Source organism: Salvelinus sp. IW2-2015, unplaced genomic scaffold (genome assembly GCF_002910315.2).
Source record: "Salvelinus sp. IW2-2015 unplaced genomic scaffold, ASM291031v2 Un_scaffold2257, whole genome shotgun sequence".
NCBI classification, from domain to species: Eukaryota; Metazoa; Chordata; class Actinopteri; order Salmoniformes; family Salmonidae; genus Salvelinus; species Salvelinus sp. IW2-2015.
Window position 1 is genome coordinate 40,020 of NW_019943586.1, and position 17,625 is coordinate 57,644.

General features: G+C 45.7%; 1 protein-coding gene across 1 annotated transcript; it reads right to left on the bottom strand.

Moving 5' to 3' along the window:
* Nucleotides 1-1,100: 1,100 nt before the first annotated feature.
* Nucleotides 1,101-17,047, bottom strand: gcna (germ cell nuclear acidic peptidase). The gene is made up of 14 exons (XM_070440135.1): nt 16,934-17,047; nt 16,190-16,292; nt 15,489-15,699; nt 15,089-15,155; nt 14,127-14,176; nt 12,063-12,126; nt 11,899-11,978; nt 11,062-11,576; nt 10,526-10,790; nt 8,620-8,797; nt 3,746-3,896; nt 2,876-3,011; nt 2,468-2,672; nt 1,101-2,053 (listed from the first exon to the last, which is right to left on the bottom strand). Exons 2-14 carry the CDS (start codon nt 16,277-16,279, stop codon nt 1,822-1,824), a joined length of 2,244 nt encoding a protein of 747 aa, XP_070296236.1. The 5' UTR covers nt 16,280-16,292; nt 16,934-17,047; the 3' UTR covers nt 1,101-1,821.
* Between the last annotated feature and the right edge of the window lie 578 nt (nt 17,048-17,625).

Below are 17,625 nucleotides of genomic sequence, written 5' to 3' on the forward strand. Positions count from 1 at the left end.
TAACCTCATGTTACTTCTCTTCTTCCTCCCTCCTCCTCCTATGGAGGTTAACACCTCTCTCCCTCGCTGCAGAGCTCTCATCCTGGCTCCCTGTCTGTCTGGGGCCTCAGTCCTGAGCCTCTTCACAGTGGTGAGTGGTGTGGTGTGGTTCTCCCCGCCTGCTACCTCACTACAATGGCCTGTTTCCTGCTGCTGTGCTGGGACACCAGGGGTAGAGGTGGGCTCCTCTGCTCCAGGCGGACAGCAGTTACCTTGGCCCTCCAGATACTGTTCTACTCCCCTGCTGGGTCCACTGTGACAGGCTGGATATAGCCACCACCACCACTTATAACCTGGGGATATCGCTGCTCCTACTGGTGTATGGTTACCGGTCCAGGGAGCTGCAGAGGCTGCTACCGGCCAAACCAACCAAGTTATGGTCAGCTCCATCAGCCAATGACAGGAGAGCATCTAGGCAGCTCCAGCCAATGACTGGGGGTTATTAGAATAGTGGAAGCGGCAGCCAGTGTGGGGACAGACCAATCCTAAATCCTCAACCAAGGGGAAATGGCTAATGGGCCATAAAGAAGGGAGCTATAGGGCCTACGTCCATCTTTCTCTTAACCATACAATGTTCTTGTTTGACATTGCAGGAGACTAACAAGGGACAGAACTACAAATCACTTTGCTTAAAAAAGTAGTATTCAATATTATTCGTAGATCAGTCAGTCAGTCACATTTTTACCCATACTGCACCCCCGCCCTTAGAACAGTCTCAATTCGTCAGGGCACAGACTCTAAGGGGACTCCAAAGCTTCCCACAGTCGTGTCAAGTTGGCTGGATGTCATTTTTTAGTGGTGGACCACTCTTGATACACACGGAAACTGTTGAGCGTGAAAAACCCAGCAGCGTTGTAGTTCTTGACACAAACCGGTGCACCTGGCACCATACCCCGTTCAAAGGCACTTACATTTTGTGCCTTGCCCATTTTCCCTCTGAATGAAGGGTACATGTACCACAGCAAACAGAACGGCTGTAATGAACAGGAGTGGGATAACATTCCTCACCGTAGTGATGTTCGTCTACCAGATATGTTTATACTGTACAGTTGACACTGACGTGTAAAACATCAAATCTTTATTCAAAAACAAAACATGAAAAAAAAAACATTAAGACAAACATTCAAAATGTAACATACATTGTATGTGAAGTTGCCAGATCTGCCTTTTATGCACCGTATGAAACTTCATGGAACTATTTTCTGATTCATATTTCAAATAATTCAAAGCAGTTGGTCAAAAAATGATACTTGAAGGGTATGAATCCATGTCACAGGCAGGCTAGACAACAATATGACTGATTCACGTTGCCTTTAGTCACTGTTCAGTGTGTCTCTTGGCTCATTTCACTGTAACGGTGAGACTCCAGCTACAGAGGTAAGGAATGACACTCACCCTAGCTGCCTCTGAAAACCTGATACATACACAGAGGTATTTAAGACAGACCTATCAACTTGAAGATCCCACTAATCTAACACATTAGGATGGATGAAATGATAAGGATCCCACTAATCTAAGACATTAGGATGGATGAAAGAGAAGGATCCCACTAATCTAAGACATTAGGATGGATGAAAGAGAAGGATCCCACCATTGCTTCAACTCAGAGCAGTGGAAACCTTCAAGGAATGAATAGAAGGCATGTTCAGAGAGGATTTTACAGATACTACTGAACAAGAGTGCTTTATCAAGAGTTATCAAGAGTGCTTTATAGTCCAGGAGACGAGAGTAATGTAGGTGGAATCCAGGTTAGAATGATTCCAGCTCATCTCTCTCCCCCTCTCAGTTCTGGCTGAGTTTGGTCTTGGTGGCGAAGTCAACACTGAGTTTCCTCATTACCTCACCGTGGCTCTGACCCGCCAGGTTTTGGCGAACACTGCCATAGTTCTCCTTGACGAAGTTGGCGAAGGGCGTGGGCGCCCGGGGCTTGGCGGGGGTGAGCAGGACCAGCGGACCCGTACAGAGGGCACACACAAACCTCTGGGTGTCCAGAGACTTAGAGTGACGACCGAGTCTACAGAGGGCAGGAAGAGAACAGTTTAGCCATCAACTGGTTTTAGAGTTTAGCCATGAATTGATGGGAATCCATGGTAGACTGAGGGCTTGGACTACCTAGTCTGACAGCATAACTATAAACTGTGACAATACATACTGTAGTCTAGTCTCAGGCAACTAATATAGCAATAATATAATGCAATTTAGTGGACACTTTAATCCACAGTGATTAACACAGTGAGTATATATTGTTGGTGTAATGTGACCCCTGCTGAGCCACACAGGACAACTACTTCATTTGACGGAATGACTCCGTTTCCTTGGATTAAATAAATKCATTTTAATATCCACAAACTCCATTTCATTTGCAGCACTAAAACAGCATTCATGTAAGTGTAAGCCGGGGACAGACAGGAAGTTAGTGTTGACCTACGTGTTTTTGCAGCGGCTGCACTGGTACTGGTACTTGTAGTTAATGTCGTAGCTGTGGCAGCGGGTGACCACGGGCAGCTCGGGGTGTGCCAGCGTGGCCTTGCGGGCGTACAGCTTCCAGAAGGGACCGTGCCCATCCCTCACACTGTTGATCAACCAGGTGGCAGCYTGGCACATCTCATGGACTAACGTGTCACGCAGGCGGTCTGGGAGGAGAGAAGGGGGAGGATGGGGATTGGAAGAGAGAGGAGAGGAAGGAGAATGAGGGAAGGTGGGAGATAAGAGATCATTTAAATCATACAGACACAGGCTATTCACATTAAAGTTGAACTTTAAATGACTTACACCAGAACCTAATTTAAAATGTTAGAACAACATGTCATTAGTTGTTCAACCAGTGAAGCCTTACCTGCAGAGTCACAGACTTTCTCAGAGAGCTGGATACGGGCGTATCGGTTCCCRCCTCCTCTCTCCTGCCCTGTGATGCAGTAYCCAGCAGTCTTRCTCATCTTGTTATTCCAGCTCACTGACATGTTACTGGGCAGCTGGGGAACAAAGACGTTATAAAAAGGTAAGAGGAGGTAAAACATGCAAGATAATCCCGGGTCACATGATGGTAAGGTGCAAGTCAACACAAAACACTTTATAAGATGCCATCTTTATCACTCTCCAAGTGATGTGGCAGTATGTGTATGCTTATAACCTGTGTGTTTAACACTGTATAGCCTGTTGATGGGTTCTGACTTCTAAACYTGAAAATATGAAATATCCTTATTCATGCCACTGAGGGAGAGAGGGGAATGTAGAATATTTACATTCTGTCAGAACATGTTATTGTTAGACATCAGGGATCCTTTAAAAAGAAAAATGGCCACTGTCTGGTTGTTACACCAGAAGTTAATGGTAGGAAGAACATATATGGTGGAGTCAATGAAGCTTGGAGCGTTACCGAGTCAGGGAAAGGCAATCACATGGGTGCAGCGGAGAGCTGTGGATTAGTGAGGAACGGGAGGGCAGGTCACATTAAGGGAGAAGGAACAGTTTACTACCCACATCACTTAACTTCCTGCCTAGCAATAAAGATGTGATGTATAGAGGGAAGGAGGAGTTCACCTAAATGGGAGTATCTATACTGGTGCTGGTGGGAACATATCTTAGTCTGTTCACCRGRCTGACCCACTGGATYAATAAACTTGGTTTGAGCTTTTCATAGTTGTCCGTCAGGTTCTTAATGACAGGGTCAAAACTAACACTCTGTATAGTTAAAGTGTGTGTTTACCTTGTTGTTGAACACGCTGGTGTTGTACAGGTGGTAAAGTTTGGTGGTGAGCTCCTCCTTGGTCTGTTTGAAGTTGCGGCTGTAGATGGAGCCTGGTCCAGACAGAGACTGGAGGAAACATCCCGGAGTCTGACACCCTGCTGCTGATACACTGAGGAGAGAAACACAGCCTGGAGTCTGACACACTGAGGAGAGAAACACAGCCTGGAGTCTAATACACTGAGGAGAGAAACACAGCCTGGAGTCTGACACACTGAGGAGAGAAACACAGCCTGGAGTCTAACACACTGAGGAGAGAAACACAGCCTGGAGTTATGAACACAGCTGAGGAGAGAAACAAAGATGGAGTCTGGAAACAGCTGGAGGGATAGAAACGGACAGCTGGGTCTGATAGCATGAGAGTAGAAACATGCTGGAGTCGTAAAGGGACTGAGAGAGAAACACAGCCTGAGTCTGAACACTGAGAGACGAAACACAGCGGAGTCTAACACCTGAGAGAGACGACATGCTGGAAGTTGACAACAACTTGGAGGAGGAGAAACACAGCTGGAGTCTGACCACTCGGTGAGAGAAGCAAGCTGACGTTCTAAAACACAATGAAGAGGAACAGCACCTGGAGTCGAAACTGAGGAAGAAACACAGTGGAGTTAAATAGAGCAACTACAGCTGAACACACACTGGGAGAGAATACAAGCCTGTGAGTGTCTAACACACTGGAGGAGAGAAACGCACTTGCGTCAAATGTAAGACACCATCAGTGATACCGAGAGAAACAGCAGCTGGAGTCTAACACTGAGGAAGAAACACAGCCTGGATCTAAAACCTGAGAGAGAAACACAGCTGGAGTTACAACAACATGGGAAACACACAGCCTGGAGTTGAAACACTGAGGAGAGAAACACAAGCCTGGAGTCTGAGACACTGAGAAGAAACACAGCCTGGATTACTGATCACTGAGAGAGAAACACACCTGAGTCTGACTACATGACGTGAGAGAAAACACAGCGATGAGTCTGACAACTAGAGGAGAGAAACACAGCCTGGAGTCTAACACTGAGAGAGAACACAGCCTGGAGTCTGACACACTGAGGAGAGAACACAGCCCTGGAGTCTAACAACTGAGAGAGAAACACGCTGGAGTCCTGACACACTGAGGAGAGAAAACAGCATGGATGAACACATGGAGGAGAGAAACACAGCCTGGAGTCTGATACATGAGGAAGAAAACACGCCTGGATCTGACACACACGAGGAGAGAAACATCGCCTGGAGTCTATACACTGAGGAGAGAACCAGCCTGGAGTCTAACACATACTGAGGAGAGAACACAGCTGAGTCTGATAACCTGAGGAGAGAAACACAGCTGGAGTCTGATACACTGAGGAGAGAACCAGCCTGGAGTCTGACACCTGAAGGGAGTAGAACACAGGACTGGAGGTTGACACACTGAGGAGAAAGACAGCCTGGAGTCTATACACTGGGAGAGAAACAGCCTGCGTTCGAGTAGATAGCTGAGAGAGAGGAACACAGCCTGGAGTCTGACACACTGAGAGGAGAAACACAGCCAGATTTAGCCACACAAACACTTCACTGAACTATGTATTTAGATCAGTGTAGAACAGGTGAAGGAGAGGAGAGAGATGAGCATACAGCCTGCTAGGGCCCTAGTCAGTAAATAGTATAGAAAGCTTAACACCCTGACCTAGGCCCTATCAGACACAGTATTGAGACACACGCTGCCCTTAGCTGTTCGTTAGGTATTGATATACTCCCAGGCCTGGTCAGTAGAGTATTGAGTATACACCTGCCTAGATCAGGTAGAGTATGAAGCCACCGCAGGCTGTCATAAGAGTATGGACTACCACTGCGCGTAACGCCTAGTCAGAAGTATAGAGCTAATCCAATCTGCCCTATGGCCGCTGTCAGACACAGTATTGAGCTCACCTGCCAGGCTAGTCAGCACAAGTTTGAGTACCCTGCACTAGGCCTAGTCAGGCACGTAATTGAGTACACCCTGCCTAGTCCGGTCAGCTAGAGTAGGAAGTCTACACCCTAGCCTAGTCAGTAGAGTATTGAGCTAGATCACTCCAGCCATGGTACATATGTAAAGAGTATGAGCACACTGCCTAGGCCTATCAGGACCAGTATTGAGCTAACACAATGCCTAACGGCCTGTTCAGTAGAAGTATTGGAGCTGACTCCCAGCCATGGTCAGTAGATGTATGTGAGCACACTCCCAGCCCTGGTTCAGTAGAGTTTGAGCTACATCCCAGCCTGGTCAGTAGAAGTATTCGAGCTACACTCCAGGCCCTGGGTCAAGTAGAGTATGAGCAAAACCGGCATGAGGCCTGGTACAGTAAGTATAAGCGTCCACCTGCCTAGGCCTGGTCATAGCGTATTGAGCCCTGCTGCCGTCGTAGAGTATTGACGTAACTCCAGGCCTGGGTCAGTGAGTATTTGAGCTACACCTAGCCCTAGTCAGAGAAGTATTGAGGCTAACACTCGCAGGCCCTGGTGAGAGTATTCAGCTACGACTCTAGGCCTGGTCAGTAAAGTAGTTGAGCTACATCCGCTGCCTAGCCCTATGGTCAGAGGAGTATTGAGCTAGACTCCTAGGCCTGGTCATAGAGTATTGAGCTAGGACTGCCTAGGCCTGGTCAGTAGAGTATTGAGCTACACTCCGGCCTGGTAGAGAGTATTGACTAACCACTAGGCCTGTGCAGACAGTATTGAGCTAGATCCAGGGTAGTCAGTAGAGTATGAGCTAACTCCAGGCCCAGTCAGTAGAGTTTTGAGCTAACCCTAGGCCTAGTCAGTAGAGTATTGAGCTAGCACTCCTAGGCCCTGGTCATAGAGTATTGAGCTACACCTGCACTAGGCCCTGGTCAGTAGAGTATTGAGCTACACCCTGCCTAGGCCTGTCAGTAGAGATTGAGCTACACTCCAGGCCTGGTCAGTAGAGTATTGAGCTACACCCTCCTCAGCAGGTGCCCTGCCCTAGTCGCAGAGTATTGAGCTACACTCCAGGCCCTGGTCAGTAGAGTATTGAGCTACACTCCCAGGCCTGGTCAGTAGAGTATTGAGCTACACCTGCCCAGGCCCTGGTCAGTAGAGTTGAGCTACACTCCCAGGCCCTGGTCAGTAGAGTATTGAGCTACACCCAGGCCCTGGTCTCAGTAAGGTATTGAGCAATACTGCCCTAGGCCCTGGTCAGTAGAGTATTGAGCTAACCTCTAGGCCTGGTCAGTAGAGTATTGAGCTACACCCTGCTGGTCAGTAGAGTATTGAGCTACACTCCAGGCTGGTCAGTAGAGTATTGAGCTACATCTCCAGGCCCTGGTCAGTAGAGTATTGAGCTACATTCCCAGGCCCGTGGTCATAGAGTATTGAGCTCACTCCCAGGCCTGGTCAGAGAGTTAGAGCTACACTCCAGGCCCTGGTCATTAGAGTTTGAGCTACACTCCCAGGCCTGGCATTAGAGTATTGAGCTACACTCCCAGGCCCTGGTCATAAGTATTGAGCTACACTCAGGCCTGGTCAAGTAGAGTATTGAGCTACACTCCCAGGCCCTGGTCAGTAGAGTATTGAGCTACACTCCAGGCCTGGTCAGTAGAGTATTGAGCTACACTCCAGGCCTGGTCAGTAAGTATTGAGCTACAAATGATAGAGTAATTGAGGCTAACGTCAGGCCGCAAAACCTACACGCCGGTCTACTAAGGAACCTGGTTCGAGCCAGTATAAATAGAGCTAGAGATAGAATAAGTATTGAAAAAATAACTGTCAGATAGTATTAGAAATAGGCTGTAGCAAGTATTGAGCACTAGACCTATGGGGCCTGTCGCAACATAATAGAGCTAGACTCTGAGGCAAAGTAAAGAATGACTAGACTCTAGATAGAAGATTTTGAGACTGACCCTAGGGCATGTAGTAGAGTATTGAGCTAGACTCCTAGGCCCTGGTCATGATAGGTGTGGCTAACCTGCACTAGGACCCTGGTCAGTAGAGTATTGAGCTACACCCTGCCTAGGCCCTTGGTCGTAGAGATTGAGCTACACTCCCAGGCCCTGGTCAGTAGAGTATTGAGCTACACACCTGCCCTGGTCAGAAGTATTGAGCTACACCCTGCCTAGTCAGCAGAGTATTGAGCTACACTCCCAGGCCCTGGTCAGTAGAGTATTGAGCTACACTCCAGGCCCTGGTCAGTAAGAGTATTGAGCTACACCCTGCCATAGGCCTGGTCAGTAGAGTATTGAGCTACACTCCCAGGCCTGGTCAGTAGGTATTGAGCACACCGCCCGTCAGAGTAGAGTATGAGCTACACTCGGCCCTGTCAGTAGAGTATTGAGCTACACCCTGCCCTAGTCAGAGAGTATTGAGCTACACTCCCTGCCTAGTCAGTGCAGAGTATTGAGTACCACTCTAGGTCAGTAGAGTATTGAGCTACACTCCCAGGCCTGGTCTTAGTAGAGTATTGAGCTACACTCCCAGGCCTGGTCAGTAGAGTATTGAGCTACACTCCCAGGGCCTGGTCATTAGAGTATTGAGTTACACTCCCAGGCCCTGGTCATTAGGTATTGAGCTACACTCCAGGCCCTGGTCATTAGAGTATTGAGCTACACTCCCAGGCCTGTCATTAGAGTATTGAGCTACCTCCCAGGCCGCTGTCAGTTAGAGTATTGAGCTACACTCCCAGGCCCTGGTCAGTAGAGTATGAGCTACACTCCCAGGCCCTGGTCAGTAGAGTATTGAGTAGCCTCAGGCAGTTATTAGAGATGAGCTACATCCCGGCCCTCGTCCATTAGAGATGAAGCCATAATCTCCGGCCTGGTAATTAGAGTATTAGAGCTACACTCCCAGGCCCTGGTCAGTATTACCTGGAGGAAGAAAGGCTGCTGGTCTTGAGTCTGGATTCCGGCTGGGACACAGTGGGTTTAGTGACGGGCGCCCGCACCGGGGTCTTCAGATCCAAGGGCGTTCTCAATAACGGCCGAGGGCACACCTCTTTCGAGGCTTTTTGCCGTGGAGCTGACAGGGGGGGCTTCTGATTGGGCCCTGGATTCACACACACCAGGAAGCAGCCAATGAGATGACATGATATAGAAACGAAAAAGGAAACGTACCAATTAAAGACCACAGCTGGCAGAAGCCTTGTTGGTGGACACCGTCTGAACAGAAATATATGAGTTATATTTATACATGTTGGGAGCAGTATACCAGCATGCAGATTTACTTTGTTACGTTACCCTCTCTGATCCAACACCTTTTTAGGTATGTGCCTCCCCATTGTACAGAAAGATCCCCCGGTATTACACTCATAACTGCTGGACCTCCGACAGCAAAGCYCTACAGAGGGTAGTGAGTACGGCCCAGTACATCACTGGCACCAAGCTTCCTGCCATCCAGGACCTCTATACCAGGCCGTGTCAGAGGAAGGCCCCCAAACATTGCCTAAGACTCCATCCACCTTAGTCATAGACTGTTCTCTCTGCTACCGCACAGCAAGCGGTACCGGAGTGTCAAGTCTAGGTCCAAAAGGCATCTAAACAGCTTCTACCCTCAAGCCAAGACTTCTGAACACCTAATCAAATGGCTACCCAGACTATTTGCATTGCCCCCCTCTCGTCTATGCATAGTCACTTTACCTCTACCTACATACTACCTCAATTACCTCGACTAACCTGTACCCCCGCACATTGTACCAGTACCCCCTGTATATAGCCTCCTCACATTGACTCTGTACCAGTACCCCTGTATATAGCTCCTCACAATTGACTCTGTACTGTACCCCTGTTATAGCCTCTCACATTGACTCTGTACAGTACCCCTGTATATAGCCTCCTCACATTGACTCTGTACCAGTACCCCCTGTATATAGCCTCCTCACATTGACTCTGTACCAGTCACCTGTTATAGCCTCCTCACATTGACTCTGTATGTACCCCTGTATATGCCTCCTCACATTGTCTTGTACAGTACCCCTGTATATAGCCTCCTCTAATTGACTCTGTACCAGTACCCTGTATATAGCTTCTCACATTGACTCTGTAACCAGTACCCCCTGTATATAGCCTCCACATTGACTCTGTACCAGTACCCCTGTATATAGCTCCTCATGACTCTGTACCAGTACCCCTGTATATAGCTCACACTTGATCTGTACCAGTCTGTATATAGCCGTCCACATTGACTCTGTACCAGTACCCTGTATATAGCCTCCACAATTGTACTCTGTATACCAAGTCACCCCTGTATATAGCCTCCCACATTGATCTGTACCAGTACACCCTGTATATAGCCCCTCACATTGACTCTGTACCAGTACCCCTGTATATAGCCTCCTCACATTGTACGCAGTACGCCTGGTAATATAGCCTCCTCACATTGATCTGTCAGTACCCCTGTATATAGTCTCCACATTGACTCTGTAACAGTACCCCTGTATATAGCCCTCACATTGACTCTGTACCAGTACCCCTGTATATAGCCTCCTCACATTGTACCAGTACCCCCCTGTATAAGCCTCCTCAACATTGACGTTGTACCATCCCTGTATATAGCTCCACATTGTTACCCGGTATTGTTGCTTTAGGTGTGTTGGGGTGTTACCCGTATTGTGTTGGGGTTGTTACCGTATTGTGTTGGGGGTGTTTACCCGTATTGTGTTGGGGTGTTACCCGTATTGGTGTTGGGGTGTTACCCGTATTGTGTTGGGGGTGTTACCGTATTGTGTTGGGGTGTTACCCGTATGTGTTGTGTTCGTATTGGGTGTTGGGGTGTTACCCGTATTGTGTTTAGGTGTTGGGGTGTTACCCGTATTGTTGTTTGGGTGTTGGGTGTTCTCCGTATTGTGTTTAGGTGTTGGGGTGTTACCCGTATTGTGTTTAGGTGTGTGCGGTATTACCCGTATTGTGTTTAGGTGTTGCGGTGTTACCCGTATTGTGTTAGGTGTTGGGGGTGTACCCGTATTGTGTTTAGGTGTTGGGGTGTTACCCGTATTGTGTTTAGGTGTTGGGGTGTTACCCGTGTTGTGTTTGGTGTTGGGGTGTTACCACGTATTGTTGTTTAGGTGTTTGGGGTGTTACCCGTATTGTGTTAGGTGTTGGGGTGTTACCGTGTTGTGTTTAGGTGTTGGGGTGTTTACCCGTGTTGTGTTTAGGTGTTGGGGTGGTGTTACCGTTTGGGTTTGGTGTTGGGGTGTTACCCGTTTGTGTTTAGGTGGTTGGGGTGTTCCCCGTATTTGTGTTGGGGTAGTTACCGTGTCTGTGTTTACGGTGTTGGGGGTGTTACCCGTATGTGTTTAGGTGTTGGGGTGTTACCGTATGGTTTAGGCCTGTGTGGAGTGTTGTGTTAGGTGTTGGGTTTAGCCCGTGGTTGTGTTTAGGTGTTGGGGTGTTGCCGGTCTTGTGGTTCTTCTTAATTCTGTCCAGTAAGCTGAGGAACTCTTCCTCTGAGCTGGCTGAGTCCTCCACCTTCGACGGGGCTGAGTAGTTCCGCTGTGGAAGGGGGGTCAGGGAGGGGGTGAAGGAGGAGCGGAGAGGAGGAGAGCTGGGAGAGAGGAAAGGCAAAGGAGGAGGGGAGGGAGAGAGGGAAGGCAGAGGAGGAGGGCTGGGAGAGGGAAAGAAGATTTTGTCCTTCTGGTTACTTTGTAGGACGTTGACTTTGTGGGTCTGTGGCGGCGGCCGGTGCACAGGGTGGCATGTCCTCCACGTGCTCTTCATCACAATACCATCATCTTCTTCACTGTCGCTGAGGAAAACTGGAGTGTCACACTGGGACAGGGGTCTTCTGACTGGGGTCTGGAAGGATGACGACTTAGGGGTCTTAAAGGCACCTGTAGAAGACATGACGAGTCTCCATGTAACGCTGTCGGCCTAACAACTCCCCCCTAGCCGTGACATCATATCAACCAAGGCTTCCTGGGTATTACTTCAATTCTGGCTATGCAAATAAAAGTAATCACAGTGCTGAACTGAAATCAAGCAGAAGGAACTTAGAAACACATTTCAGATTACAAGCATGTATGAGGACAGTCAACGACAGCGTGTCAAAAGGCAACCTATTCACTAAATAGTCCACTACTTTTGAATAGAGCCCTATTCGCCCTGGTCAAAAGTAGTGTATTAAATTGCCATTAGGGAAGCAGTCGATGTTACCTTTAGAGGTAGGTTTTTTCTTCCTCTCAACGACAAAGTCATCATCGGAGGAAAAGCTGTCGACAATGAAGTTTCTGATGCTGAGGAAAAAAACAGGAGATAAACCTGAGTATTTTACACACGATAGGGACCATAGTGATGGTAAGAGGTTGGCACCACTGTACCTGTCTACACTGCCACGCTCCGCTTCCTTGGGCTTAGGCTTGGGAGTTTTCACACGACTCAGGACTTCAGGGGCGCCAGACGAGACACAAGGGAACAGTAAACATGTCATCCCCCATGATGCAGCAGCGCCAGTTATACCTCTCACTTGGCCTTTTCCTCTCTGCTGTGACTAACACATTTCCGTTAATTACCTCATCATTCACCAGAGATTAGTCAAAATCGTGTGACTAACGTACGAATGTATGAACAGGCGGGTGGAGATCGATCTACAGTCCCCTACTCGATTTCTTCGTGGGGACAATGACACGAGTTTGGAGATGTGGAAGGGACCTGGGCCCGGTTTCCCCAATAGTGATGGAACTTACGAGTGTTTTAACGATGCATCTTTCCTACAACGGCCGAAGACGTAAAACACGTTTCCCAAAACCCCACGCAGAGAGAACATTCACTAAGTACGTCGTTGAAGAATGATAGGTGATCTAATGATACTGATAGGATTGAAAGAAAGGCAACGCTGCTCTCGGATCAGCTTTCTACATTCAAATCTTACCTTAACATTATAATTATTTCATAATACTGACGACGGATCAGCTCCTAAAGAGATATTATCACCTATGGCTGCAAATATTGGGGTGGGTTATTCTACCGCTTAGCCTATAATAATGCATTAAATGAAGATTTGGAAAGTTAGGCTTCACATTGAAACATTTATAATATATAGGCCTATAGTCTATACTGTAGGTAGGTGTTAGGAATTTTGTTAATAAATAGTTAAAACAAATTCTAGCTTTAGATAAAACTATAACTAATTGAACTCTGCACGCCTGGTGAAAAGAGATTTGTGTTGTGGGTRATAAAYTAAGKAGAAAGGGTCATTCAACTCTGGTTGAACTGACCCAACTTAGCCCTGAGATGTTTAGATAAGGCTGTGGGTCACTTTTTAGGMCTTRCATTATCTTGAGTTGTCTGCTKAAGTGGTAATAAATTATAGTGAGCCTTCAGGATAAATGATTATATGGTGTTTCATGTGAGTGCCCTGTGAGGTTAGAATGAACTTTTGAACCTGTTTTCTATTTGTCAGGACAATGAGACTTATTCTGTAACCTATGACGTCATATCTTGTATATAAGCCTGTGTTTATGATCAAATGTGAGCGTGCTCCGAGAATAAACACTATTATTATCTAATTTTGATAAGACTGTATCCTGTCTATTTTATGTTAATAAGTATCTTACAAATTCTTATAAATAGACAGATTGAATTTAATTAATGAGTACATTAGAGGAATTATTTAATTCCACTAACAGTAGGCTATTTATAATATAGGTCTATACTGTAGGTAGGCTATTTATAATATATAGGTCTATACTGTAGGTAGGCTATTTATAATATATAGGCCTATAGTCTATAATGTTAGGTAGACTATTTATAATATATAGGCCTATAGTCTATACTGTAGGTAGGCTATTTATAATATATAGGTCTATACTGTAGGTAGGCTATTTATAATATATAGGCCTATAGTCTGTACTGTAGGTAGGCTATTTATAATATATAGGTCTATAGTCTATACTGTAGGTAGGCTATTTATAATATATAGGCCTATACTGTAATGCAGTCATCTTTGGTTTTATTTGAAGTTTTGTTTTCAAATATTTTTATCCTTCGCTTGTTTGTAACATTTGCAATGACATTGGCAACTTAGTATTTGTAAATCAACTTCGTTGTGAAGTTATTGGCGGTCACAGAGAGTGATACACATCTTGATTCTATGTTTAGTGACGATCTTCTGTGTGTAAAGTGACGTGGTAAGAAAAAAAAACGAATCTAACGACACACTTTGCTGTTCTACAAGTAGTTTGAGTTAGATGCATTTAGGAAACCAGTCAGAAAGACTTCTGTTCTTTGACTTACACCAAATTAGACATGGCAAAGACCCATTTACATACAACATTGTTTCAATAAAGAATTCTGAAGCTGCATTGGGTTTCAAAATATGATGACATAATGATCAAAACATGACTTCCCCAATACATATGTCAAGGCACCAGTATGATACTTACAGTTTTCAAAGTGGTCATCACTGTCTGAGCTTAATACAAGGACTGGTTCACTAGAGGGGAGAGAATCAGAGAAGAAACAATAACACATTTAGTCCAATTGAATGACTAGATAGAGAAAAGGGGATTAAGGGCACTATTCAATCCGTATCGTGGAAGTTCAGTGTTACAGCGTGATTGAAATGTAAAGGCAATGTTCACGGTAAACGCCGCATATGTCGGCCCAATCGGACATTGATTGAATAGAGCCATAAGACTACAAGGCTTTTAAGGCTGGAAGTAGGACTGTGACAGTTATGGAATTTTGAATGACGGTAATTGGCCAGCCAAATGAGAGCTGTCACTGTAATAACTGCAAAGAAATAAATAAAATAAACAACAATTATAATATTCTATTCTCCTCTGCATGCGCTGCCATAGAGATAGAATGAATAGAACGGGTGTCCACATTCAAGTCAATTATGGAATAATGGGTGGACTGGCGGCCATTGCAAGTGTACCCATATGAGCAAAGCAGGAAGTAAAATGTGCTGCGATTTGTTGATTGAACTCAACTGACATTTAAAAAAAAATACATTCCCTTGCATGAGCCACATCAGTTAACATCACTTCAATGAACATTCTACATTTCCATGGAAATGATTGCTTCACAATACCAGGCAGGAAACAAGACAACCCACTCCCTCCTTTTTTCTGGTTACGTTACAGTCAGCTGCTATTGTATTGGTGTCTATGGGAGAATCACCCCGTTAAGCAGACCGGAACTGACCACTTTTTWAAAAAATGGTAAAGTGATTTATCTTCATTTATCCACCATGTTTGAAACAGACTCAACAGGGCACTAATGCTGTCCCATCTTTGTTTTTTTACGGGTATTTTATTTTCATGGCGGTCTTCATACATAACCATCAGTTACAGTTATATGATAATTGTGCCAACCTTAGCTGGACAAATCACTACTTTACCTGACTTTCTTAGCAGCACTGCAATGTTTCCGAGAAGCCGTTTTGGGTGTAGCCTGCTCCACAAGAACTACAGACAAGAAGAACATGGAGATTCATTCATTCAACTACAGTATTTCAATGCATAGCTGTCATAGGCATACATGTTTTGCACCATGACAACCATAATCAGGAGTTGGCCAATGCTCATACAGCTCTGGACCAGGTGTAAAGGAATCTTCCAGGTGAACAAAAAGACAGCAGTCGTAGGTAAAGTCAAGCAAAAACCAGGCCAGGTTTAATATAACTCTCAACAAGGAGACACCCTTCAGCACAGAAGCAGAGAACATGTTTAACAGGCCTCTTGGAAACAGCCCTTTATATCCTAATAGTCTAGTAACCCAACCCACTGACTCTCACTTACACTGGTCGAAATCATCGTCACTGGACTCCATGAACACCGTGGTCCTGTAACTGTTGCCCTTGGAGACCTGGTTCTCTTTCCCTGAGCCTCTGTCATCCTCTTCCTCACTGTCTAGCAGGTGTAGCTGGACTGGGGGAGGAAGGTTTTGAGCACCCCTGAAGCCATGACAGCCTGTGGCCAGACGCCGAGTCTTACTGATGCTCTTAATCAGCTGCAGAGAAGACACAGGATGTGTTTGAAATGGAACCCTATTCCCTATATAGTGCACTACTTTTGACCGGGGACTATAGGACTCTATTCCCTATATAGTGCACTACTTTTGACCGGGGACCATAGGACTCTATTCCCTATATAGTGCACTACTTTTGACAGGGGACTATATTCACTGTATTCCCTATATAGTGCACTACTTTTGACCGGGGACGATAGGACTCTATTCCCTATATAGTGCACTACTTTTGACAGGGGACTATATTCACTGTATTCCCTATATAGTGCACTACTTTTGACAGGGGACTATATTCACTGTATTCCCTATATAGTGCACTACTTTTGACAGGGGACTCTATTCACTGTATTCCCTATATAGAGCACTACTTTTGAGCTGGTCAAATGTATTGCACTACATAGGAAATAGTGTGCAATTGATTAAGATAATCACTGGTGGTTGTAATTCATGTGACGAAGTAACCACAACATACCTGTTTCTCTGCGGTTTCCAATCCTCCCTTCTCTGACCAGCCCAGTTTCTCTGACACTCTTTGAAATAATCTGTGATTATCGTCATCCATGGTCTCTCTCTCTCTGTAAGGGGGACAATATGACTATTATCTGGAGACAACAAGGTAACAACATGCCCGGGCTGCTTACCCACCGATAGTTAGCAAAGCCCTGGTCAGCCCTCTTTGGGCAATAAAAACAAACACGACACATTTTGATAATGCAGTATCTTGATTAGCTAACAATAGCTAGTAGCAAGACACATTCTCGTAACAGGCAAATGTATTTTAGCTAGGTATTTGATTATGCACGGGGTGTAAGTAGTAGCATAGCTAGCTAATGGTCTGTGCTATCCGATATATCCTTGGGACGTCCCTAACCTAAACCCTAACTAACCTTAACCCTAACTAACCTTAACTAACCATACCCCCTATCCTAACCATAACTCGTACCTAGCATTGTCGAGATCCAGGCTTCCAACGACGTGATTTGAGATATTGCAACGCTAGACCAACTCTTACCAAACCATTTTAAATGTAAACTTCAATGAGGGGATATGGACGTCCCAATGATACCGGATTGCACGTTAGCGAATGCCTGCTACCAAAACCCCTATAACCACGACTGTAAATAAAGGCTAAACGTTACAGTTTCTCGTGTTTAACTCACTATGCATTACTATTGGTTTATTCAATATTAGATTTTCGCGAATCGGGACATATTACCTTTGAAGATTATGGTCAGTACATTTGCTTTGGGCCCAAACCTCGGATAGCAACCGAAAGCGAACAACGAAGATTCAAAATTGTGCACCGGAAGTTCTCATAGGCCGAGCGGAAAACTAGTAGTAATGACGTGGATAAAGTTACACAGAGCAGGTTTGTATTGACGACTTCCAGCTGTATTAACATAAATCATTCATTTGGCATCTTGGCAAGATAGAAGCCAAAGGTACAGGATTGTAAATATACAAGTAGAAAGACAACGCTGTAATTGTAATGTTGAATCCCATAGCATTACTGTGTACTGAAACCAATAAACTAGTTAGCTTTTTCAAATTTTGTAATTTCATGATTTAGACAGGACCTAGAGAAGAACACTTTGGATTTAGTTTTAGACCAAATATTTATTGAATTAAAAAAACTTTATCAGATCCCCAGAAGCTCACTCTCCCCATATCTTAGGAGGATGTTCCCCCTGAGCAGGAGCACTGTGAGCAGGAGTGGAGCCCCAGTCTGAGGCAGGAGGACCCAGAGCCCAGACAAATTAAAGAGGAACAAGATGAACTCAGGACCAGTCAGGAGGAAGAGCAGCTTCAAGGACTGGGGGAGGCTGGTATCATATAGTTCATATTCTCTCCTGCATGTGTGGAAAATGTATTGTGATCAGGAGATCCCACCTCAGCCCTCACATCTTC